The sequence below is a fragment of the Pelodiscus sinensis genome, chromosome 1 (genome assembly GCF_049634645.1).
Source record: "Pelodiscus sinensis isolate JC-2024 chromosome 1, ASM4963464v1, whole genome shotgun sequence".
NCBI classification, from domain to species: domain Eukaryota; kingdom Metazoa; phylum Chordata; order Testudines; family Trionychidae; genus Pelodiscus; species Pelodiscus sinensis.
In genome coordinates this window covers 179,212,739-179,239,741 of record NC_134711.1, presented here as the reverse complement: position 1 = coordinate 179,239,741, position 27,003 = coordinate 179,212,739, and the positions used below count along the sequence as shown (strand labels likewise).

The 27,003-nt window shown below is 38.9% G+C and overlaps 1 protein-coding gene across 5 annotated transcripts in view; it reads left to right on the top strand.

Annotated features, from left to right (window-relative positions):
* APP (amyloid beta precursor protein) overlaps positions 1-27,003 on the top strand; it is a 312,106-nt gene that overhangs the window by 178,378 nt on the left and 106,725 nt on the right. For 3 of the 5 annotated variants that reach the window (XM_075910226.1, XM_075910198.1, XM_075910188.1), the window contains exons 6-7: positions 2,153-2,355; positions 15,233-15,400. In XM_075910226.1, the coding sequence (XP_075766341.1) occupies positions 2,153-2,355; positions 15,233-15,400 (371 nt within the window). The remainder of the gene's footprint in view (positions 1-2,152; positions 2,356-15,232; positions 15,401-27,003) is intronic. The other 2 variants (XM_075910216.1, XM_075910208.1) reach the window with 1 other exon arrangement.

Here is a 27,003-nt window from a genome sequence, read left to right as displayed (position 1 = left end):
CAGTGAGATTGGACATCTCCGTGGGATGGCTGTGTGCTTCCAGTGAGAGGCCAGCAGTTTCTAGGAACTGTGGAGAACAAAAATAAGCCATTTAGATTTTAAATTCAATCTGAGAAAGCCAAATGCTGTAACCACATGTCAGTACTTCTGTTTTCTTCTGAATGATTCACTTCAAAATCTCTGTGTGTGGGGGTATAAAAACAGTGCTTAGACACAGTGCCCTTGAGAGAGAGTCCTGTCAGAAGTACTATACCCTTCTTAAACTTTCTAAAAATATATATTCTTGTAATAAAAGTGCAGTGGATATTAACCATTGCAGGTTTTTAGAGTAATTGCAGGAGCTCCATTGTCCCAGCCATCAGAGCATTTAGGCAAATGCCTGGTCCTAATAGTCTTCTTACACAGTAGAATCCACTGTTGTCTAGAGGGTTAGAGGAATTTAAGAGCAAACCAAGGACACGTGTGGTATAGTCAAATGCTTGCAACCAGCAAAACATATAAGTAAAAGGAGAACATGTCACTCATATGAGGCCTATGTAAGTGTATTGTCATGCAAGGAAGTAGAAAATTATTTTCCAGAAATTGAATTTCAGGTAAACAGCTGGACATGTCTCTAGCCAGACCTTGTTTGTTTGTTTGTTCACACAGAATTCAATATTTGTGTTCCCAACTACAAATAACTGCTATGTAGATTTTTCATTCTCATGAAGTGTCTACAGAAATAAAAAACGTGCTACTTCCACTGATGATCTTAAGAGATAGATGCAGAACATATCTTTACCACTCTAAATATTTTTAGATGACCTTGGCCTAGCAATAACTTTTTTCAACAGGTTCAGATGTCAGATTTGTTTGACATTCTAAACCAAAAAACACAATTGAGTTTGGGGTCTGCAAATATAATAACCAAATGTTGTGTATTCACATGGCAAAGTGAATTGCTTTTATATAGCTAAACACAGCTAGATCTTGGATTTGTTCCAGTAAATGGTTTTTATAGTGCTTTTCCTTGCACCTTCTTAAATTGGCTTTCCTTTGTTTGTTCCATTAGTGTTTATGCTTATTCAGAGTTCTACAGTCAGAAACCATAGAAGCCTTATTTTCAGCAATCTTATGGAAAATGTCAGTGTGTGTTTGAAATGGGGCGGGGGGAATCTCTCAAAACTGGAGACCACAAACAGGTGTCAGGAGGTCAGGACACCCCTGCTCTTCCCATATTACTAAATGGGTAGGTTGTTCCAGAGTGGGAAGGTCATAGTATGTAATGTGGGCAATGGATTGAACATAACACACTACAGGGTTGTAAATACATTAGCTTACCTTGTGCTTTAAACAAGAGAATCTGTTGTGGCTGTGATTCAGAAACTTTGTTCCACCTGAGCACCAAAGTGAATTAAGCTAAACAGAATAAAAACCACTTTAATTCTGAATAACAGCATCCACACTGGGATTTAATGTTGTTTAACTAATCCACTTCAAATTCATACCCTTTTGATAATTTGGATTAATTTGCCAGATTGTTCCTGTGTGTACGAGCCCTGCATTCTAATGGTTTATATTTTTGTCCTGTGTCGTCATATGTGTTTGAACAGCATCCAGCACATAATAGGAGCTAACAGAACGCAAATAATGGTATATGAGTTTAAATAAGTTGATTGTTATCAGTCCTCTGTCATTTTTTGATGATGATAATCAAATTACTCATTATGATCTGGGGTGTGTAATTGTTGCCATTGACTTCATTCATCTGTTTGAACATAACTCAGTCATTTTACAGAACTGCAGTGCAAACCTACTCTGACTTCCAAGAGAAGTATAAAACGCAATTCCCCCCCAAAGACGTTAATCAGGTGCAAGAAGTCTTGTATGGTTAATACAGAGCCTTTCCACCTTCTAATGTATGCACAGGGACGCCGTACTGGCATCCTGCTGTGCTATGAGCGGAATAAGTCCATGCTTATCTCGTGTTACTGTTTCATTTTTTAAATATTTATTGAGTCTCACTGCATTGCTCTCCAGAGTCCTGGTGCTTACTTTTTGCGAGGGGGCCTCTTGGTCACATTTCTACGAGATTCTGAATAAACCATTGTCAGATTTCTCATCTTAGAAGGTGCTATGTGGGTGATTCAACAAAATCCATTGGTTCTTTCAGTGATGACAAGGTAGTAGAAGAGCAGCCAGAGGAAGAGGAAGAGGTAGCAGATGTGGAAGATGAAGATGCGGATGACGACGATGATGATGGTGATGAGATTGAAGAAGAGGCAGAGGAACAGTACGAAGAGGCCACAGAAAGAACTACAAGCATTGCTACCACAACCACCACAACTACAGAATCTGTAGAAGAGGTTGTTAGAGGTAAATTAATGTTTGTTTAATTTGACGTCTGGGGAATAGATCGTACTGGTGTGTATTTGCCCTTTACTACTAAAAATGTTCCAAACAGCAAAATATCCTAAGTTGCTACATCATTATGCTTTGCCTTTATATGATTTGCAAGTTTTTCCCTTTTCTATCTAATCTTAAGATACATGGATAGCGATTGCCACATATTTCATTGAGATTATTTTCATAAATAGTGTAGTAAATTATATGAGAAAAAACAGTGTTGTATGCTGATGAAACATTTGTTGTGAAAGAAAATGGAATGTTGATATAAAGTGGAAAATGTGTTAGAAAGCACTATTAGGTAGGATACTGTCTTACATCAACATTTTCTGGTTAACTATTTTATTCAGATTTGTGGCTTTTTTTATGCCTAGCATTTCTCAATAATAAGCAAATAATAATTTTTTAATCCTATATTTGATTTAGTGTATGGTTACAGATTACACATAATTATAAATAAAATTATAATGTATTGTTGTCTGTGGGGGGAAAAGTAACAAATAGCATAAATGGGTTAAAATAGACTTTAAAATAGTACTCCATTTTTATAATCTTCTATATTGTTTCATTAAAACAAATTTTTAAACAAATTTGAGTATTAGCTTGCCCATAGGCAATTTGACAGTCAAAATTATGGTAGAATTTTTTCTCTTCCTCTTGTACAATTTATTCTTTAAAGGAGCTTTTCCTAGATTTCTATATGATTTGAAACTATGGTGTAATGATTCCTCATGGTGTAATGATTATATAATGCAGGTATTATTTTTCTATATTGCTCATCCCCTTGGTACCATTGTACTTATTAAATGTCTTCATGGTGATCTTCTGCCTCCTAAGAGGTGAGAGACAGGTCAAAGACAGGAAAAAACATAGTTTCTAGGAGCTAAAATGGAAGGAGTTGCAACTTAACACATGCAGAAACAAAATGTCAAATGAAATGGCAACAGAGGCACTAACATGTACATCTCAGTCCTGGTTCCCTTGGTAGTCCTTACCAGTTGCTATTGGAATTGAAGGACCCAGATCTTTGTATCTTACAAAAGCCTACACTGACCTTCCTGTCCCTTCCCCAGGGTTGTTCTGCCCAGTTGGCTGATGTTTATGGTGTTTGGTGGTGGGGAGAACAGCACCTGTATCAGGCGAGTTCTTTGATAAAATTAATTGATGTTTGAGTAAAATTGATTTGCAAGGGATTTCTTCTTAGGCAGAAAAAGCTCTTGTTTATCCTGACTCGGTCTCCTGAGTCTGCAGTTCAGCCACTGGAGAGCCCATGTGAGACAAAAGTAAAAATCCCAGTTTAAATTCTTAAACTACTTAACTGTATGTGAGCGCTTACTACCCAAGGATGACTCAACCTATTCTCACTGGTAAATGAATATTTTAAAAGATACACTTCACTTTAATGGGATTTGTGATGAGTTGAAATGAGAACAAATTAGTTACAGTATGACTTTTACCGAAGCTGAAATTTCCAAGAGCTTAAGATGTTCAGTCTTCAGGCGATTAGTATGTTTAATGTGAAAATAAGCTATGAAAAAGGTGAAGAAACACACTGAATTTTATATGAAAGTAGACTGCCACATATAAACATTTACTAGCTAAAGCATGACATTCAGTGGGGCTGGTTTTAACAGCCTAAAGATAATTGCATATAGAATTGATAAAATTGATGCATCATGAAGGCAAGAGTTTGGCTGCAGGCAAATCTAGTGTAATCAGGTTTGGAGCCAGATTCCCTGTGCAGCTCTCCTGAGGCACCTCATTCCATCTGACCTTCAGCATCCTCATATCTCTTTAAATATGAGGACTCTCTTGATAGGACTATTATTTGTACCAAATTCTTTGCATAGTGTTGGTGCTGTAGATAGCTACCCCTGATTATTTCATTGCGATTCCTAAATTTTCATCGTCAAATTGTGTGTCAGGTGTTTCTGAGCTCTGAGACTAGAGTTGTTCTCCTGAAGCAAAATTCTAATGGAGTGGTCTGCAGGCCAATAACTGGTGGTCTGCAGAGAGCTGTATTTTCTCATGGTGTAAGTTCATCTCCTTGTTTCCCGCTAGTAAAATATATTGAGAACATAAGAACGGCCATACTGTGTCAGACCACAGTCCATCTATCTCAGTATCCTGTCTTCTGACATTGGCCAAAGAAGTGAATATACATTAAGAAATGGAGACGTTTACTAGGACATGTTGAGGATTGACAAAGGAATATTATAATATCACACATGGAAGGATAGCTAATCCCCATGATTTCAAATAGGAAGGGGGAAAGTCTGAGAGACTTCTTCTACTAAGATGTGGTCCATGCTAAGAAAGACATTTGAGAACCTTTGTAGGTGGGACTTCTTTGGCATGGGTGGCTGACTAGTGATTTTGGTTACAAGTAAAACTTAGATCACTTGTCCAAAGGACTAGGGCAGTGAAATTTATACTTATGGGGAAAAATCTGTGCCAAAAAATTAAAGCTCTTGCGCACAGTATTTTAACATTCCTTATCTTAGTTGTCAGAATAATCTGATATAGTCACACTAGTTTCATGTTTTTTTGCAACTTTATTTCAAAATATCTATCTGAAAGTATGTATAAAACAGATTCAGGAAATTTTTGTTGATAGATTCCTTACTGGGCATATTAATACAGAGCTTTGAGCAATATTTCATTTAAACTACAGTACAGACCTGTGTTTCCTGCACCCCTCAGAGGCAGTGCAGAAACCTTGTGGGATTCAGGGGAAATGGAGGAGCTAAGGAAGAGGAAAGTAATTGCTGGGCAGGAACCTGGTAGTGAATCTGGAGGGTTGTTGAGTGTGAGAGAAGATGTATAGAACAGGTTTTTGGGGGCGTAGACACAAGGACAAGGTTTGTTAGGGAGTTAGGGAGCCTCCCCCACATAGACCCACTTCCATTTAGTGAGGCACATCCACCTTGTCCTCATATGTCCCTGTACCACCATTCTGCCACCCCCTTCCCTCATCTGTGTCTGACTCCACGCCCTCGCTTCACTCCTGTCCCATGTGCCCCTGAACACTGCACTTCTCTGTCTATCCCCTCCATATCCTGTGCCTCCTCACCTAGCCTCACAGGCAGGATGTTGTGGAAAGTACCTCAGCACCCTCCAGATAGGTGACCGGCTACTCTGGCATAGAGCTGGTTGCCCTGCAGCTCCTTGCCAGAAAGTGTTAGTCTTTGGGAGATGGAGGATTCTGCAGGGGACATGAATTCTGCACGTACACCATGGCACAAAATTCCCCCAGTAGTATATACTCTCCCTGCTGATTGCACATCCAGTTCTTCCTCATACTCGCTGAAGACATAATTGTTAATAGATCCACTAGTATTAAAAAGTATGAGACAAAGTTTTTCATGTTTTATAGATGTTCTTTGTCCTACCTCATATCACTGGAAGCTGGTTTTCTTCTCAAGCCATAAATTAAACTCTTCCAATAATGGGAGATGCAAAGCCTAACCAAATAAATGGTCTGACTCCCATTGATGCTAATGGGCAGTTGACCAAACCCTAAATAAACAAAGCATGCACTATAAATTGAGGATTGTGGTGATAAAATTTATGCTTTCTGCTGTAGTTTCAATGTGTCATGCTCTTTCTTATCCCTAAGCATGTTTTAACTAGTGATGACCAAAATACCCAGAGCAAAACAGCTCACAGATATATTTCCAACCATCAGGAGCAGAACAATTTTAGTCTTGTCTGGAAAATGCCAGATCGCATGAAAGTTTCCTGACCCACTAGCTCATTGGGCCAACACAGGTAAGGAACATCTGTTTCCTAGCTAGTTGTACACAAGGGACTGATGTGACCAACATCATGGTCTGGCTATCGTAATGCAATGCATCAGGTACCATTTTGCATCTGGGTGAACTAGACGGAGAGAGAGATTTATTGATTCAATAAGAATGAAATCCACAGCCATCAGGTTTGTCATCAGGGTCTAAACCACTTAGCCATTACACCCTGACAGATTGCAATCAATTATTTCATATGTCCTGAGGCAAGCGTATTTTAAATCTGTGTTTTTAGCAGTTTTTCTTTATTTAAAGAGAGTATGGAAAGGCACCCCCTGCTTTGAAACCAGTCATAAACCTCAGATCAGCCCTAGTTCTGCTGATATCACTGCTTTACTATACAATAAATTGTTTCAGAACCAGGAAACAACAGTGAGATGCCCAGGTCTCGGGGAGTTTTTTCTAGGATTGACTGACTGGTGGAAAAACTCCAATCTCCCATGATGTGTAATTCTATGTGATTCTATTTCTGTTTTCCTTCACCATGGTTGTTGGTAAGCAACATTGTTCCTCTCCTAACTTGCATCAAAGAAAAAGCAATTCGATCTAGTTTGGAGTGTAATGCTTCCTGTCAACATATCGTTCAATTAGAGCTTATCTAAAGGCAAGCAGCAGGACCATCACAGCAACCTGTGGAACATTTGGCAGTTTGCACACGTACCAGCCAGCAGATGTGGGAGATTCAGCAAAGGCTTGACCACCTGGTTTTGTGTAATGTTGCCAATTAGCAATGATCTCACCTCCCTTAATTTGAACAGATTTGTTTAAATATTTAGGAAAGAATTGAAATAGTGCTGCTGGATGTCACATTTTGAATGTGCTTGTAACCTGCAGTTGTACATGGAAACCTGAGCCAACTTTCTAGCAAAAGAGAAGTGACATAGCATTTGGTATGGCAGCTGTTAGCCTTATTGCTCTATTGCATCTCGCTTGCTGTATTCCCTTATACCTTTCATAGATTCTTTAAAATTCATTCAGTGACAATTGCTACCTATTAACAAGGCAAGTCATTCCGCTTATTATAGTTAAGTGCTGATGCTATCCTTTGCAGGCTTTGATCTAGTATTGGACTATTAATGTCTTGATCAGTTCTGCTTTAGCCCATAATGACTGAATTGTTTTTTCCTTTTCTTCTGTGAAATGTCACTACCTTGGCTTAAGTGCCAGGATGGTTTGTTTTCCTTTACCTAACTAATGATAAATTTGATTGGATATCTGACTGAGTAAAAGAATTTGAAGAGGGATAATAGATGCTCATACTGCATTTTAAGAAAAAAACATTCATAATGTTATAGCTATCTTTCTGACCATTGGCAAAAAGCACGTGTGATTTCCTTACTTATGAATGTTGATATGCTCAGTCTAGCCATTGAGAACCATGGATTGGTACATTTTGATTAATACACCTTTAAATGTATTGGATATTTTTATTTAAAATTCAATTGTCCATTGATAAAAGAATGTCTTTAAGTTGGTTTACATCATATGAAATTTTTCACTTTTGAGCAAGACTGCTGAATCGTTAAAAAAAATTCTTTCATTAAAATTCTGGGCCAAGGACAAACATTGAAATACTTTATGGAGTAGTTCTGCAGTGTAACATAAGAATGAAACTTTCATTATGATCTATGCTATACTCTATTGAATTCTGTCCTCTGCTAATCTGATTCTCCAACAGAAAGTATCATTTTAATGTACTGAAATGTGATAATCTAGAGCTTTGGTTTTGTTTACTAATCTGTTTAATATTACCCCACGTTATCATTATCTCTGGAGATAAGTCTTTTGAATGAGTGAAATGCATTTCTGTCCTAACCATCTCAATCAATATGTCTGTTGTGTTAGCAAAATCATAGTGTTTCAGAGAAGCTGTATTTCTTCTAAAACATACATAAAATATGACATTTTGTTGATAGTCTTTTAAGTTCAAGCTGCCCTTTCTTTGCCCCTTGACATCTTGCTTTCTGAGTGAAGTTACTATTCACACAAATAAAATGCAAATATATATTTAATGCATTTATTTTACATTGGAATTTGAAGGTTTTGTATTTTAGGCACAGCAGGCAGTTATATTTTATTTACACCTCAATTATTACCCTGGAGTAGGCTCCAAGGGAACAGTAGAGAGAAAAATTCAATCTTAACTGGCAATTACAATTTTAAGGCATTTAACTGTTTTAAAGAATTGTTTTTTAGATTTGCATTTATAACTATCGTTCAGCCTTTTAAAAAAAAAAACTTTCTCTCCAGAAAGTATCAGTACTATTGTAGTGCTAATGCATGGGCTTTCTTCCCAGTGCTGGTGCCAGCTCCGCAGCTGCCTCCTGCTGAATTCCAAAAAACTTTTAGGTAATTAGTTTTTGTCTTTGAATGTTCAAATTAAAATTTGGCTGCCGGTTTCAGGCATATATAAAGAATGATTAGTTTCTTGTTCTTTAAATATTCCCTTGGGAATAATCCACATAGCAAAACAGTTTTGCATAGTTTTTTGACTAAGGAAAGTATAAGTATCAACAAAAGAGTAAACTTTATTTAAAACATAGTTCTGTATCTCTGAAGTAGCTACATACTGGAGAGTGATGCTCCTGATGAATATGTAGGTATGCCCAAATTAAGGAAATGGCATAAGTACTGACTGGAACCCTAAATTGTAGTGTCTAATGATGTTGAGCAGACACTTGGATGATGTTACTTTTGCTTGGATAATTTTGATTCCGTTGTCTACTTTGCCGCATTAATCAATTACACTGCACTGTCATTTTCTAGAAGAATATAAATTATCAGATACACTTTAGTTTACATCTTATAAAAATACACAAAAATATGGCCCCAGTTCATCAAAATAACTAACCACATGCTTAAGTAAATCCCTGTTCAGAAAAGTGCTTAAGCACGTGTTTAATTTTAAGCCTATGCTAAAATGCTCTGCTGAATTAGGGTGTTCATGGATTCAACATAAAGGGGTTGCACAGATAGAATCATTATATTTAACTGCATACATTTCAGTGGCTACATGCAATAATTTATCTGTATATTAATATGCTATGGTATATTTGATTATGTACACTTTTTATTTTATGACAAATAGTAACATGAAGTTGCACATTTAGACGATAGTTTTAAAAGTAAGGCATAATATTAGGAGTTAGAAGATTTGGATTTTGTTCCCTTTCTTTGTCAAGATTTCTGGGTGCAAATCACTTAAATTCACTATGAAGCAGAGATTTGACTGCATCCTAGAGCTGTTTTTAGGGTGAACTTTACATGTTTCTAAAGATCTTTGGGATTCTCAGATGGAAGGTGTTATATAAGGTCAAAGTTTTGATGTCATAGGAAAAAATATTGGGAAATGCACAGTTATGGAACCTTATATTTTTATTTTCCTGATTGTAGATTAATTTAACTATATGACCATTTGAAATTTCCAAAGGCATTAAGTGGAGTTACAAGCTCAGCTCCCTTGGAAAGCCAATTGGTTGTCTTAATTCTCATTTCTATCTTAAAAAATATTTGCTGTAGTTCTTTAGATTTAATTTCCTATATTTTTAAGAGGTGCATCTAAATTTCATTGTGCTCAGATCCCAAAGAGACTGTTAATTCATCTTAACATTATTTAAGGTGAAAGAGGTCCTTTAGATTACAAAATAAGAACTGATGAGAAAAATGAATGTTTTCTTGTGAGAAATTTCAAACTTCATTTGAAATTTTTCAGTTGAAGAATTTTGGTTTTCCCCACAAAGTTTCAAAGCAATTTGAAAAAAATAAGCATTTGTTTCAAATTAACTTTGTAAAATTAAAACAAATATGTTAATGTCATTTCAACTTTAAAAATTCATTTAAAATGTCTGTACAGTGAGCAAAATCAAATGTATTTTCATTGTAATCAAGCTATTAGCTTTTAAATGGTAGGTATTTTTGTGTCAGTTTTTCAGTTTCAGAAAACAAAAATGAAACCTTTTCAGTTCAGTTGCAACACAAAATTTTATTTTAAAATGACGTTTTCTGTGTTGACATTTTCCCATAGGGAAATTTTAATTTTGAAAGTTTTTTCATGAGAAAATGGAAGTATGACATTTTTGTATGAAAAATGTAGAAAGAATTGTATCTTTAAACATGAAAACATTCCCCACAAATTCTCTATTAATTCTATTCTTAATACAATAAAGAGTGGGTACTTACAAAATAACTTGATGTAAGCAGCTGTAAATTCAAAAGTCCAAATGTTTTCCTGTGCTTGTGCTGTAGCGACTTTTCAATCAATAACTTCATTATGTCATTAAAAAAAAATGTAGCCAAAGGCAAAGAATTGCTTCTGTTGTTAATCAGCTCTTAGAAACAAGATGAAAAGATGAAAGTTATCATTCTGCCATATTGTAATTTAATGTTTCTTGTTATTACAGATAATTTGTTCCCAGTGTGGCCTTACTAGTGAGCCTTGTATTTGGGGCGGGGGCGAGAATTAAGTGCAAAGACTGTTTTTAATTCTAAAAGGCATGATTGTGCAATTTATACTCTCTGCTGCTAACTATACCGGCAACAGTGTTGGGAAACCCCTGTAATAGTGTTGGGAAACCCATGGGCATCATGTGACCTGTCCGGGTTGTGTATGTGGCCCATGAAACATTTTGTTTATCACTACCCACATGCAGAATTGCCAGATTCTGCTGGTTTCCATCCACATGTAAAGCAAGGGCCTATGAAGTGAGGTGAGTGTTGATTGCACACATTGACTGTGAGAGCTCCCTCTGCATCCAGTGAAAGCGCTGCTACGGGCCAATCAACTCACCTTGCAAATTCTAGGTTTGCAAGCCCAGTTAGCAAAACTACCCTATTCTGGGAGACTGTCTTGGATGGCAATCTTGCAGCCCAATGAGGTGAAGGAGGGTTAGTCATGCAGCCCACTCATTAGCCTAGGTTGCCCATCGCTGAAATGTGCCATAGCTCATAGGTGATGAGCTAAATCTTTACTTGCACCCATGCAAGAGAGTAAGTTAAAAGGCACCACCTTACTCTTCTAAATGGACTATGTGTTCCCTAGGCTTCAGTAAGGGAGAGAAAGCTACTCTTCTTCCAAGATGGCAGGGGCAAAGAGAGGGGAGACTAGGAGGGATATTGACTCTGAATTAGAATCTGCTCCTTGAGTCAGGGCCAGTCTTAAAGTGATGGTCTAGCCCCATATTTGTATCATATGTTGTTATTAATCTCTAAGTGTTCCATTCTCCTCTCATCCCTACACAGTAGATTTGTATGCTGATATGGCAGTTTCTGTCAGTGAAATACTTTCTGGTCTTAAGTCCTACCATGTAGATCTGAAAAGAGGATTTTACCCTGTGGTAGCACTGTCTTCCCTATTGGAAGACACAAGGAGAGCATTGCTCTAGCCATGCAATAAGTTCAAGAAGGGAGTCTGACTTAATTTCATGATTAAGTAATCACTCTTTAAAGGACTATATTTTCCATTTTAATGCAAACAGTTTTTAGTAGTTCTGACTGAAAGGCTCCCAAAACATTAACTCTTAAACTTGATGGCATGAATGCTTAATGTGTGTAAATATCTGTAGTGCCCCAAGAATTGATTTCAGGTAATCATTTCCATTATTTCAATGAAGGGTTGTGTTTTATTTTATTTTTTTTACCATTATGTAGATAGCAAAAATATACAGGTGCTAAAAGTAGTTGCTTTTATTACTCCCTTACATTTGAGATATTGAGAGTAAGTGAGAGATTCAAAAGAAAATACCAGAATGAGTCTTTGGAACCTTCACATACTGATAAGAGTGTGTGAAATATAAAATGATAAAGTAACTTACATCTATATTTTGTTATAAAGTGTATCAAGAAGATCCTAGAAGGCATTTACTTTCTTTATAGATTAAGTTTGTCACATTAGTAGTTGTTCTTCTAAAAATAGTTAATTTCTGAAGCTCTATGATTTTGAAATTATGTATTCTTTCAGCAAAGCTGATTTTGATTATACCTGTCTCTTCAATATCAATCACTATACTAAGTGATCAATTTTTAAAATGAAATTTGTGGGGCTCTTGTATTCAAAACCAGTCAAAGTTACTTTGTGCGTAGGTTATTCCTATATTATGTTAAAATGAAGCAGGCAAGGTGGATTGATTTAAATCACAATTCTAATCACCGAAAAAAAACCCCATTTCCCACTGATACTTCTTCACATATTTTTTCAAATAATTGTGCAAATCTGATCACTAAATCATATTAATTTATAACTAAGTGCAGCATTTTACATATGCTAAGAGGGTATATGCTGTGTGTAATTTGTTTAGATAACTTGATTTTTATTAATTTAGGAAATAGTACTTCATACTCATTACCTGAAGCAAGCTGCAGAAACAGCAGCAGTATGTCAGGAATAGTAAGAACTAAATCACGTACGCACGCACGCGCGCGCACACACACACACACACAAACAATAGCACTTATATTTTATTAAACTAAATCTTAAATGTTACATAAATGTTTCACATTTGCAATTACAGCAGTCTCTTGCTGTGGCTGTTCTTAAACTTTTAAAAAAATTTTAGTAACTCTAAGGGTGTGTCTAGACTACAGAGTTTTGTCGACAAAAGTGGACTTTTGTCGACAAAACTATACCTACGTCTACACTACCGCTGAGTTCTGTCGACATAACGTCAACAGAACTCAGCAGTTTTGTCGACGCTGGTAAACCTCATTTTACGAGGCATAACGCCTTTTGTCGACAGAGTTCTGTCGACAGAAGGTGTTATTGCATCTAGGGTTGTGTCAACAAAGGCAGCTTGCTTTGTCGACAACTGAATGTAGTCTAGACGCTCTTTGTCGACAGAAGCTTTGTTGACAGTATCTGTCGACAAAACTTCTGTCGACAAAAGCCTGTAGTCTAGACGTACCCTAACAGACAAGTTGTCAGAGCACTACATTTATGGTGTCCTTAAAGCTTCTAGAGCTAGCTCTCATATCCCCACTCCCACTGTCATTTTGATGCAGCTATGTTAACAAGTTACCCAAAAAAGCTAAAACTGTGCTTAGTGTGCACTTAATTTCGGAGTAAGCACATTGAAAACAAGTACAGTATGGAAATGGTGTTCCTTTGGGAAAACTGAATTATGCTGAAGTAAAATAGGGAAGAAGCTTACGGCATCACCATTATGAGACATGTATTTTATAACATAAAATAAGAAAATGCCACACAGTGGCAACTCCAGATTTCTCTTATGGCAGCTTTTTTGTATTGTATACTTGAGTGATAGATTCTAAACCTGATTAATAACAAGCCATAAGGATTAGCTAAACTAAACTTTTTTTTCTAGAAACACCCAATAGCAAACTGCTTGGGAATTTACTTGTTAAATCACACTTATACTAAAAGGCATAGAGAGAGTCTTGAAGAATGATGCATTGCAAACTAAACTCTGTAACTGCATAATACACTTTTGATGCATCTATAAGCATTGTGTTGGATCAACCATAAGTGCTTTCCAGTAAATTATTATTGATATAAATAAGACGCTTATCAAATAGTCAACCCACTAGTCGACACTATCAGATAGTCCTCCTCTTCTTCCGCCTCTCTCCCCCTCCACCCCCCCAGCTGCAAATTGCATTGACTACTCGATTAGCCAATTAATCTAAGTTTAACGTCCCTAAAATATACATGTGTGTTGATTACTTATAAGCAATTTGGTATAACATATATTATGTAGAAAGGAGATGGGAAGGGTTATGTGCTCAACAGAGATGAATCAAACAGCCTGGAAGAAAAGAAGCTGTGAAGCATCTAATGAGAATCTCCAGGTCTGGGCCAATGCCAATGAGAGCCTCTAGGAGTTAATGAGTGTGGGGAGATTGCCAATGTTATTAGCATCCACTAGCAGGTGTTGAGGTGTCCAAGGGAGAGACCCCTATTTCAATAGTTAGGAGTCAGCCTTCCACAAAATTAAGACTTGTAAAGTAAAGTCAGAAACAGTAGAAATCAGTTGTCTGCCATTATGTTGAACCCATGTGCGATGGAAGCGTAGAGGAGGAGGTACTAGTTTCATGATCAACAATTTTGCAAATGATATACAGCATGCTGAATGTGAACGCTGTTTTTCCTGTTTGGAACATTATTGGTAAAGGGCTATATATGTACCCAGGTGATAGGCTGAATTCCAGTTTAACAAAGGAGTTCCTGCATTCACTTTTTATTTTCTAATTTTAATTTGTACCACTCAGTTCCGCAAGATTTTCTGTTGCATATATACAGCCTTTTTACAAGCCAAGATATCTCAGTGTATTAGATATTTTTTAATAGTTTGATGTGTAGGTGTTTTCTTTTTACCAGGGTTTCTCCAAAGACAATTACTCAAACTTTCTCTTGGGCAAAGGGAATGTGCACACGCGTGCACACATGCATGCGCGCGTGCACACACACACACACACACACAGATTGTATTGCTTTAACTGTACCCTTATAGTTCTAACAATACCACACACTTTGTGTGGATACTGGTATAGTGACTCCCATAAGAGATGGGGAACATCTTTATCCGTATAACCAGGTCTCGACAAACCACTGTTTCTACTCGCCTATGGCGAGTAGATTTCAGCCGGTCGTTCCATGTGCCCCATTCGCCGGTGCTGCATGCGTGTGCAGTGTTGGTCTGGCACATGCGTGGTGCGGGGCTGGCGAATATCTCTCTGCAGTTTGTCGAGCCCTGTGTATAACTGTGTCTACACTAGGGGTTACGCCAATATAATTGTTTCAGTAAATAAACATGTTACTAATTAAAATAGATAAAGTACAAAAATTGTATATAGAGCAGGAGGGATTTAATTGTGTTAATCCAGATGAGAATACGTTGTTTTGAAGACAATAGAGACAGACTTCAAGGGTAGGAATTGTTCTGTGAAAGGTATAGATGCTTCCTTGATGCTCCCATTTTGTAGCTAATAATGTGCAAGAGTTAGAACATGTAAATAAACGTGTGTAGATGACAAGCAAGACAATACCATTTTCATGCTAAATGTAGTTCCTCCACATCTCCTATAATTAGAGGTGTGCTCTGAACAAGCTGAGACTGGTCCTTGCCGAGCAATGATCTCCCGATGGTACTTTGATGTGACTGAAGGAAAATGTGCACCATTCTTTTACGGCGGATGTGGTGGGAACCGAAACAACTTTGACTCTGAGGAATACTGCATGGCAGTCTGTGGCAGCGTCAGTAAGTGGACCTCTCAAGCCTGTAGCAGTCTTTCTCTCTCTCGCCACTGACTCTGCTGTTTGTAACAGATTTTTTTTTTCTGATTCTTGGGATGGGCCTGTGCTACACTAACCATATTTCCGTCAAGTTGTTATAATTGCCCATGTTCTATAGAATGTGTTCACAGACTAATATCTGTCTTTCTAATCCAGCATGCCAGTGGTTGACTTCTTTAACCTGTGTTATAAATGCAAGAGTCTTGCAACTAGGGAATGAAAATTTTGTCCTAACATTTCTATCAACAAGGCATTTTACAGCTACAGTGTCTCATGTAGGTCTTTCTGTAAAAAGTGTACTTACATTTCTGTGTCTGCGTGTTTGTCTTCAGGCACGTATTATGCATGTGCAAAAAAAAACACAACCCCCCCTTAAAACCAGATTTACACCCAGTTGTTAGTGAAGCTTTAATTGACTTAAAATAGTTTTAATAATCTCTGATTCATGAAAATGCTATTTCACATTTAATTTCCTTTTTGGGGGGTCCTATTTTTATAAAAGCAACACAAACACATCATAGTGTTTATTTCCACACTTAAATATTAAGCTTTAATTTGTTCCTTTTGAAAGATTGTTCTGTGCATGCATGTGTGTGTGCACGTGTGTGTGTGTGTGTGTGTGCATGTGTGAGTGTAAGTAAATAAGTAACTTGGAAATACGTATTACTATAGGAAAGAAGGAACACAGATTTGGCTTTTGAGTTTTAATCTGCCTTCAAGTGTGATGATACACATCTAATATGAATTACCTGCTACCTGCTTTTTTTCTGTAATAGTCTATATATTTTAATGATTAACTTCCATGAAGATGGAATATTCACTCCCAAGTCTTCAGTTTGTGAAGCATCGCTGTCTCCCACAGGGGAATACTGAAACTGATAAAGCAAAGATTAAATTTAATCAGGGTGTGTTCTGATTTGTGTGCTTCTTGCATTATCCCTTTTCTTCTACCTGGAGGTTGTCCAAAGATTGTAATGCTTTAACTGTACTGGTAGAGAGACTCCCTTAAGAGATTATATATAATGTGTTTTGATAATATTTAAGGACCCTCTGACCCCCACTATTGCACAAGTTATGGACAGCCCTTTGTCTGCTTTATTCATATGAATTATAGTCTCCATTTACACATGAAATGTACAAGAATGATCGCTTATTTCAATACTGAGTGTGCTCACAAGAAAAGAGCAGTGCAGCCAGACTAGCAGGAACCCACCAGGACGTAATTTTATAGAAATCTTATGCAGAAAAGCTTTAAATATAATAAAGGTGAGAGAGAGTGTGAGTGAGTTTGGGAGTAGAGAGTGGCATGAGATGGGGGCGTTGAAATGTGTAGATAAGCAAGAAAAGGGAATTTTGCCAATGAGTTTTTCAAAGTATGTGATGAGTTGGAGAGTGGTTCAGCTTAAAAGCTGCAGAGGAGGAGGAAGGTGCCAGAGAAAGAGGATGGGGGGGGGGGGGGGAGAGAGAGAGAGAGAGAAGAATTATGTTGTTGGATAGAACAAGTTCACAGAGTACTGTTCAAAAATAATTAAAATGAAGTTTTCACAGGAGTCCTGAACTGAGGCTGAGTCATGTGGTTGTAGTTTTACATATCCATCTTCCATGCTGGTGACAGGGAAAGCTGGGATTTGGGAAGCCCATGGAAACTTAATTGATAGCAAGAGAGGTGAAAGTACTGATGAGAATTTTAGCCAAGGTAGAGTTAATGCAATAGCAAATCCAGGCAATATTATGTTGGTGATTCATATGTATATAGACACAATGATGGAAAGTGAAGTTCAGAATCAAGGATAATGGATATGATAGAGATAGAGAGTAAATTCTTAAGTTCAGAAGTGAATGACTAAGTAGATGAAACCGTTGACCAATAGCAGATTAACACAAAGGCTGCAGCCAATTTGTGGTCCCTCAGAAAAATGGGTGCCTCAGACCCCAGCAGAAGCCACAGGGCTGCAGGAGCACAGAAGCTCCCTTGACATAAGGAGGCCATCAGCACCCAAGCCATGGTCCCATCTCGTCTGTTCTGCCTCATCGCCAAGACCACATCCTCATGCTGCCTCTTCCTCCAAGATCCCATCTCCATTCTTCCCTACCCCCACCCATCACTCGCTTTTAAGGCCATGGCCCCCTTCCCTCCCTGCTTCCAGCACCTACTGGTTGAAGCCGCGAGCCTGGGTCTTTCCCTCCTTCCCCCTCCCCTCAACTGAAGGCCAGAGCCTTTCCCCATGCAACTGAAGCCCAGAATTGCAGAGTGCAATTCAACTTCATACTGCCAGCTCATTCTGTGTCCTAATGATAAACCTTAGGCACTTCGACCACCCTGCCTCTGAGCCCTACATTGACATTACTGTTTTCAGCACCACAGCCTAAGTCCTGTGAGTCCCATCAGTTGTCCTGGGCTCTGAGACTCAAGGCCATGTGGGTATAGGGAGGTTGCACATAGGGCTTCCTTGCCCACCATTAAGGGGACATCATGCAGACACGCCGCCATGTCAGTGGGAGGATAGGGGGAGAGAGCGCACATCTCCTTAGCCAATACCATCCAGCTGCCAGGGAAAAGCATGGATAGAGGAAGCTAATTTGCAGAAAGGTGTCTAGCTCTAATCACACCCCTGACAGAATGTTTCCATGCACAGTGAGATTCAATGGCTGCAACCTTGTGTCCAATTCAAAGAAGCAGCCCGTGTAACTAGCAATATCTCCAGTCAGTGCTCCTCTCCTGCCACATGTGAATTTTTTCTATGGGCTCCAGGAGTGCCAGAACTGTGTAGAAGTGTGGGGGTGCACTACCATTGTGGCCCCATCCCCTGCTCCTCCTCTTCCCCTCGAGGCCCCATCCCGCAGCCAGACTAGAAGCCGAAGCAGCCCAGGATGCTCGGCCTATGTCCCCCTCATCTTCTTTCTGGCTTGGTGTCCCTAGCCTCTGTTTGTCAGAAACTAGAAATGGATGGAAGGGGAGGGATCCTGTGATGATTCCCTATTCTGTTCACACCCTCTGGGGCATCTGGCATTGGCCACTGTCGGCAGACAGGATACTGGACTAAATGGACCTTTGGACTGACCCAGTATGGCCGTTCTTATGTCGGGCTCTCTCCAGTGGCCCGGGTTCCCTGAGCGACAACTTTTACCATCACCAGGCTTCAGGCCTGGCCAGGGGGCAGGGCCTCATGGAGAAGAGGAGGAGAAAGGAGCAGGACCCTGTAGTGAGGGGGTATGTGGGAAGGTCTAAATGTTCTTTGTGACCAGAGTCTCACATAAATCTTAATCCACTTCTGCTCTTTACTGTGTTCCACCTCTGCTACCTGAAGCTAAATATTGCAAAGTCAGAAATAGTTTTCTAGGAAAAAAATGGAACTATAGTTTTATTTGATCATTACAGGCAGAGAGAGGGGACAGAAGGAGGAGTAATTAAATGTCAACAACACATGAAGTTAAAAATCATTGGTTTAAATCACAACTAAGACAGAAGATGAGCTGACCAAGATAAAAATTATTCAAGTGAAAGAACTGAGAAAACTGAGCTTTGTGGGATTCCAGAGAGGAAGGGACTTGCTGCAGAAAAATAACTATAAAAATTAGTTTGAGTACTACAGCGGAACTATGATGAGAATCAACCTGACTCACCTGTGCAGGCTTACAGATAATCAAGGAGTGTCAACTGTCTGTAGCTTCCCCGAAGTTAAGGAAAACAGATAACTTTCTCCAACCACTCTCTAAATCTGATATTACACCCAACACCATAGTATGTAAATGCTGTTCCAAGAAGAAGTTTTTAAATACATTTCTTCTGCATAGTTAGCAAGCAGCAAAATGAAATTCAAAATGTCTATGGGTATCATATTTGGGCTTATCAGTGTGTGGCCACTGATCAAAGTATTTTCAAACTTGCCTACATAGATCTCCGTTTCTAAGAAAATTATTTGCCAGCAGTTGATACATAGTGAAATATGAGATTCCACACTTTTCCTCTCTAATTAGCAGGAAGAGGCTGGCATCTTTTAGCAAATGCTGAGCCTTTCATGTTAAAACATTGTACATTTCAACCATATGTTGAACTTTAGCCCTTTAGTGTTGTGGTAGGTACCAGTCTTGCAAGTTGATACCTACAGGTAGCCCTCTGTGCCCAAACCCTATTGACTGCACTGGGGCTGTGCAGGTCAGGGACTGCCCATATGGCATAGCTTGCAGGATGTGGCCTTAGTTACTTATCTAAAGCTTCTCACTATGATTTTTATCCCTGGTTTGAGCAGCATTGCCAATTTGAGTACAAGTAAAGATGCTATTGTTTGAAAATGTAATAAATTAAATCTATCTTACAATGTTAACAATTATTGCTATAATATTCTTAAGTGATCATACACAATTGTATTGAGTTTGCAAGTTTAGCAGCCCAAGAGGCAACTATGACATGCTTAAGCATTTGGTCTCTTTTTATAAGACCACTTCAAAAAGTTGTAGAATTCAAGCTCAGAGTGTTGGTAATGGGATGTGAAGCCTTTCCTCTCTAGGTTACCAGGTAAAATCTAGTGCACGTCAGTCATGGCAGAAAGCTTTCTAGTTGTTTCATTACTTACCTGGAATAAGTTGGTTCTAGTACATTTTCTAGTGAGCAGGTGTCCACGTAACAGACTAGCCGCCAACACAGTCGGCGACCATGTCCATGATTTTTGAAGAGAGGTAAGGGATTAAATGGTATTGACAACTACCCTTCATCCTCAAAATTTGTCCAGTTAGATCAGAGTTGTATCTCACTGACGGGAAAGAGTGGAGAAGTTTTTCCTGTGACTGTCCTTGCTCTCTCTGCCTGTTCTCTGGATAAAAGCCTAAAAATCTCTAGAATGGTCAACGTAACAAATTTTGCACAGCACTTAGAGAAATCAGTGTTGATAAATTGATCAAGAATTCCAATCCATTAGGAAAATTATTCTTTTTCTCTCTTTTTTTTTAAACATGGAAATATATGGGTATGTGCTTTCTTCAGTTTCAGTTTATAAAATGGTTTTAGTTCAGTGAAGATAGAGAATTCTTATTTGGGAATTCTGAGAAGGCTATATTTTCAGAGAGAGAGAAAGAGGCTGTTATTCCATAATGTAGATTTGATGCTTGAGGATATTTTTTAAAGAATGTTTCAGAATTGATTGTTGACAATGCACAACTAACGCTTGTATTTTTTTCTGTGTGTAAATTCACTGCTCATGGAAGTTGTCCTATCGACAGCCCTAGACACTGACATCTGATTTTGTTATCCACATTGGGTGATCAGATTTTCAGATGTGGACATCTTTCTTCCCTCTCTCTCTAACTCTCACTTTCCTGTTTACTCCTTGTTCTCTATGCTAGACTCATGCACACTCACTCGTTTGCTGTCTTTCATTCTCATCCAGGTACCACCAGTTTTTAACCAGTGTTCTGTAAAAATTCACCTCTAGTGCAGGATAGGATATGTGTAGGTGCCAAAGCAGACTGGTCATCAGTTGCCTGCCCAGTCAGCATAAGCATCTATTAGACTCAGTGAGTTTGATTCCATATCAACCTGTTTCACTGTGCAGGGGAAGATGGGGCCAGTAGGCTATGAGGACACACTGAAAAACTAGGATGGCAACATATGGCAGATCTTGAAATCCATCAAGTCTGAATGGAAAGATGACAACATGGAACAAAACTGACAGAACTTTTGTAAGATTTTCCGGGATGTAGAAGTGCAAGATCGCTCCATAGAGCAAGGCTAGCATTCATCCTCCTCTCCACACACTGTTGCCTGATCTAAGATTGTTTTAATTTCTAATTACCCACCTTTACGGTTGACAGGTTCTTTGTCCCAGGATCAGGATCAGTATCATCTCCCTTTCCCCCCTTAATGTGGTCCAAGCCTATGCCTGCTACAGACAGAGGCAGTTCTGGCATCCATCCACATCCACGGGAGGTTTGAGCTCCCTGCAGAGAGAGGCTGTTCTGCATCCAACAGAGCAGCCTCTGTCTGCGACAAGCCCGGGCTCAACAGGAAGGAGGCTGGTCCAACAGCAAAGGCATGAGAGTGGCAAGGGGCTCCCCAAGAGGGGGGCCAAGAGTGCACTGACTTTCGGTCTCACCCCCAAGGACTGTTGAATAGTCATGTAACCAATAAGATCTCATGCAATTACACAGCTATTCAATTATATATATATATATATATAAAATAGTACTGCCATAGAGTACATTATTGTTTTTGCTAATTGTTCTTTTTTGAAAAATAGATTTTGAAAAATTGTAATGCATCGCATATCTTTTATTGTCCAAAGATGTAAGAGAGTCAAGATTGCATTAACACGTGCTCACCAAAAATCCGTTCTTTGACGTTTATCTTCTTACATGTAGATCTTGTTTATCAAATGTTATTTCTTAGGGAAAATATCCACTGATATTTACCTCACTAGCACTGACTAGTCTTGCTGAAGGCAGAATATTAGCACAGCAAAAGAATAATCCATATTCAATTAAACTGAAGGCTTCCACCAGTTAACCTTAAAGAATGTACTTGCTTGAACATTTGCTCAATTAAGACTCTCTTGCAAAGTCTGGACAATTATGGAAACATAACTGAGAGCCTGAGAGACTTCGGACATCTTAAATTCCATTTCAGGATTGGCCTAACAGTTTAGGAATACTCAGTAATACACATCAGTGTCATTTCTCTGGTGGTACCATCAGTCTTTAAAGATGCCATTTGATTTCTAACATATCATTTGAAAATCTAGCTCAGTGTTTCTCAACCAGTGGTATGAATACCCTCAGGGGTACTCGAGAGAAGTCTGAGGGGTACATCAATACAACTGAAATTTGGAGAAAACTGAATTTTGGTTTTAAGTTTTACAGCGCTTTATTATTTTTGTACTTTTTACACCCAAAAATGTCATTGGCCGCCCAGCTACGATTAAGTTGTGTTGCAATGGTAGAGAAAAAATTGTGTCTCTAAAAACTGTAGGTACTGGGGATACTTTTTTTTTTTAAGGGATACTTTATAAAAAACGATTAAGAAACACTGAGGGTATGTCTGCACTACCACCCTGTTTTGAACTAGGGTGGTAATGTAGTCACCCGGAGTTGCAAATGAAGCCTGGGATTTGAATTTCCCGGGCTTCATTTGCATCTTGCCGGGCACCGCTGTTTTTAAATGTCCGCTAGTTCGGAAATGAGGAGTAACGGTAGTTCGGAATAGGAAGCCTAGTCCGAACTACCTAGTCCGTGCTGCGTATAGCCGTGCGGCACGGAGTCCGAACTAGTGGCCATTTAAAAATGGCAGCGCCTGGCGCACCTACACCGCACACATATAATATAAATTGAAAATAATAAAATTAATCAACTTGTTTGATCTACATAAGTTTAAGTAATAATTGTATTTAATAAGTGGTGTGTGTTTTGGTTATAAGCTGTCATTTGAATCATGGAAAATTATGTATCATTTATTTTTTAAGAAACATCAGTTGAATAATTATAACACATTATAAAAACAAAGTATTTTCTTTTCAAATCTATTATGCTGTTATGCACAAGTTATAGATAGTCTAACACAGTGGTTTCCAACTTCCGGGCCACGCCCCACTGCCAGGCTATGGATCTCTGGCTGCCAAGTGGCTGCTCTGGGGACCAGGACTGGGGTACATTGCTCTTGCCATGGCTGTTGGGAGAGGCACTCTTCCATGACTGGGAGGAGACCCCGCATGGCATGGCCTTCCCGTTGCGCGGGGAACTGCTCTTCTGAGGCTGGAAGGAGATCCCATCTCTGTCTGTCGCTGGTTGGTTGAGAAGCGGGACAGGACATGCCTCTCCCAACAGCTGCGGTGGGAGGGGAGGTGCTGAGCAGTGTACCAAGAGCCACTGCCATATGGACAGCAGTGCAGGGCTAGGTGAGAGGGGCAGGTCATTTTAGACCCGTGGTTCCCAACCTTTTTGATAATGGGGACTGGCAAGCCCATTCACAACTTTTTGGTGAACAAGTACCATTTGGGGGATCCAGGGGCAGGGCTAGTACTGGGGGGCTCTGGAGGCTGAGCTAGTAGTGGGGGGCTATGAGGGCAGGGCTGGCTCTGAGGTACACTGGGGGGTTGGCTGCAGTGGGGCTCTGGGAACAGGAGGCTGACACTGGAGGTCTGGTATAGGAGGTTCTAAGGGGTGGGGGACTGACAAGTGTTTGGGATGGGGGACTGGCAGTGGGTGGCTCTAAGGGTGGGAGGCTAGCACAGGAGGGTTGGGTGCAGGGGATTCTAGTATCAGTGGCTGTCGCTGGGGTGTAGTGGAGGGTGTGGGGCTCTAGGGGATAAGATTGGCAGTGGGGGCTGTGCTTTTGGCAGAATGGTAACATTTTATTTGCATATTTACATATTCATCATTTGCATAATGGCTATGCAAATAAAATGTTACTGGTCTGCCAAAAAATTGTGAATGGGCTTGCCAGTCCCCATTATCAAAAAGGTTGGGAACCGCTGGTCTAAAAATTTGTCTTAATCTGTAACTCTTCACATAGGCTAATTTCATGTTGACTTCAAATCTGGCATTAAACTGTCAGAGTTTGTTGACAAGAGCATATTTCATAAAACACGCTAAATGTGTATTCCTTAGTTGAAACTTCAAGAAAATTGTGTTACATCACATCACAACATTATGTACTATCTAATTTAATGTATCCTCAAATGTACCACATTGTAATCTACACCTTTCAAGAATAGATGCTGAAAGCCTGAAAAACGGCAATACTGTAATTTCCTGTTCTCAGTAAACTTCTTGGTTCATTTGCTGTTTATTTTGGGTCTTGATGTTCCTCTAATTAATGGGGAGTAAAATGTTTTGACAGCTAAATGTCCATGTCAACGTCCAGCATATATTTAACAGTAAGGAGTTGAAGCACTTTGCTGCATTTGTGAAAACAGAACCGGCAAAATATATGTAATTTTTAGTTAAGGGACTAAATGGCTTTTTCTATCTTATTTATCAGATGAATGCTCCAGACAGATGGAGGTCTGCTAACAGGCTTGAGGGCAGACAACAAGCAAATGAGAGAGAACACATTCATCTGTACTGGATGGCATTGCCCTTTCACTGTTCTTGAGTTTTATAGGGTAATTGGCAGGACTGTGTCTATAAAAAAAGCAGCAGAGCTTGCAAGTTGTTCCATCCAAGAAGTACCTTTCTGATAGCACAGACTGTGATGGGAAAGATTCATCACAGTAAGCCAGCTGCAGCCTTAATTCACTATAGAATTCCTGAAGGCATAATTTAAGGTATAGGAGCCTAGCACTAAAATTTTAAATCACCAAAACCTAATATTTGTTAGTGGTGAATCCAAGCTTGACCTTGCAGCTATGTACTCCCCCTTGTGAGTGTGAAATCTTCAATCTGAATGGATAAAACATAGAAATTATTACAAATATATATTAAATCAGACCCCAGATATAATCTACCAAGAGTGATCATATTATTTTGGCACTCTCCGAATTCAAAACAGAGAGGTCACCCTGGCTACTAGTGTTAACTTAAGAAAAGTCTTCTGAGGCAGTTCCCTCTCCTGTGTAGATTCTCTGCCACTGCTGACTTCTGTTCTCTGGCACAGGAAATTGACAGGTCACGTGTCTTGGTGAAGATGTACTTCATGCCAGTATTAGCAAGATGCAATTCAGGGACAATGAATGTGGGTCTCCCTTTTGTCTCATTTGAGATTTGTCCTCCAGTAAATCTTATCTATACATATATTACCTTTGGTGACTTTTTAGTCACAGCTGACTCATTGAGTACAAGTAACTTGTGTATCTGGGACAAAACACTTAAAACTGTAATAATGTGAGTTAGGCTTATGTCTTATCCTTTGTCCACGTATGGAATGTGCACGGCCCTTTATTTTAGAATGGATTGTTATTTTTTTAACTTTACAACATGAGAGAGCTGGATTAGAATTCAAAAAAGCAACAATTCAAAGATCTGAACATGCATAAGGTTATGGCAAGAATTAAATTAGATAGTAGATTCAGATGTTAGTGATTTTAACAACATACCTTATAATTTGTAGGAATTGATTTTGGTCAAGATTCATGACTACAACAAACAATTGTCTCGGGTTTTGGTCAGTAATATAGTTTTTCTGGATTTTTTCTACAAATAAATTATTATGATTAAGAGATAACAGATTTTGATTGTATTTTATTTTGGTAGGGGCTTGTTCATTTTTATCACTTGGGCAGGAAGCATGTGTCTGAAGTACTTTGGATTCCTTCAGTGAAGGAGGATTTTTTGTGCCAATTTCCCTAAATTGAGGCAATATTTTCCTTAATTCCATTCCAAATATAGTCACTACTTAACACTTATTATTATTATTATTATTATTATTATTATGCCTAGGCAACTCGTGTCTCAAACCTGACAAAACTCACAACACCTATACGCTGTTTTTCAGCTTCTATTACTACTTTAGACTAAGAATGTTAAGAACTAGTCAGCTAGTTGCTTCCCACCCTCCTTGTTGTCTTTATCAGATAGAGGCAACAAAGGGGGGGAGATTGGGGGTACTTCAAAGCAACAGCGCTGCATAGCTGACCCCGCAGAGTTCCAACTTTGAAATGCACAGGAGCCCCCACTGGGGCTCTTGCACATTTCAGAGGAGGAATGCGGAAGTGCCTATTGACTAGTCGAGTAGTTGATAGTAATATTTAACTTCCCTACTTTAGACATGTGGTTTTGCTCCATGCCACTTACTTTGAAAGTCTAAGCTCAAAATTCTAGCAAACTTCTGTAGTTGCTAAATAGAAGTCCTTGACTTTAGGTAATGTTTATATTATCTTCTCTTCTACAAAGCAAATGACAACTACAGAATACAAGGTGAATAATAAAATGCAGTAGTCAAGTTAGCTTCAAATGCCTGTAATCATTTGGTGCCCCCATTTGATTTATCTGGGATATGTTTATCCAGGAAAGATAGCTAGTGAAGTCTCTACTGAAAGCTTATAACTTTCAGTGCTCTTAACTGTTGTGAGTTGTAGGCTCTGGTTATATTTAAAGAATAATGTAACTATCTTGGGAATTATGCCTTTATGGTCTTGGAGTAAATCTCTGGTTAACCATGTGTCTCGGTCATGATGACTCATTCAAGGGAATGGTCACTCTCACCTGGCTGACTGATTATTTAGTATACTGTATAATTACTTACTCTTGCACCATCCTAGAATGAGGCTTACAACCTGGCTGGTTATTTGAGCAGCCTGTGTGGTATTTTTGTGGAGTTGTCAGAAATAATTTAATCTGCTAGGGGCTTTTTATGTGTGTCTAAAGATTTTCATTATTATTACAATACATGGGACTATTTAATGTTAAAAGTTTGTGTCCCATCTCCTCAGTTTAAGTAAGAAAATGTGATCAGTTTTCTCTGTGTTATCTCTAGATATTATAAAGTGGCTGTTGAAGAGTTCAGATGCTGTGTGAGATGCCTTGAAGTTGAGGTATAGGAGTTGGGGGAGGAGTTGCCACTTCATGGAGGGCGGGGCATGTTTTTCACATTTCAAAGGCAGTAACCCTACCAAGAATAGTCAATGGCAAACCATCAAGAAC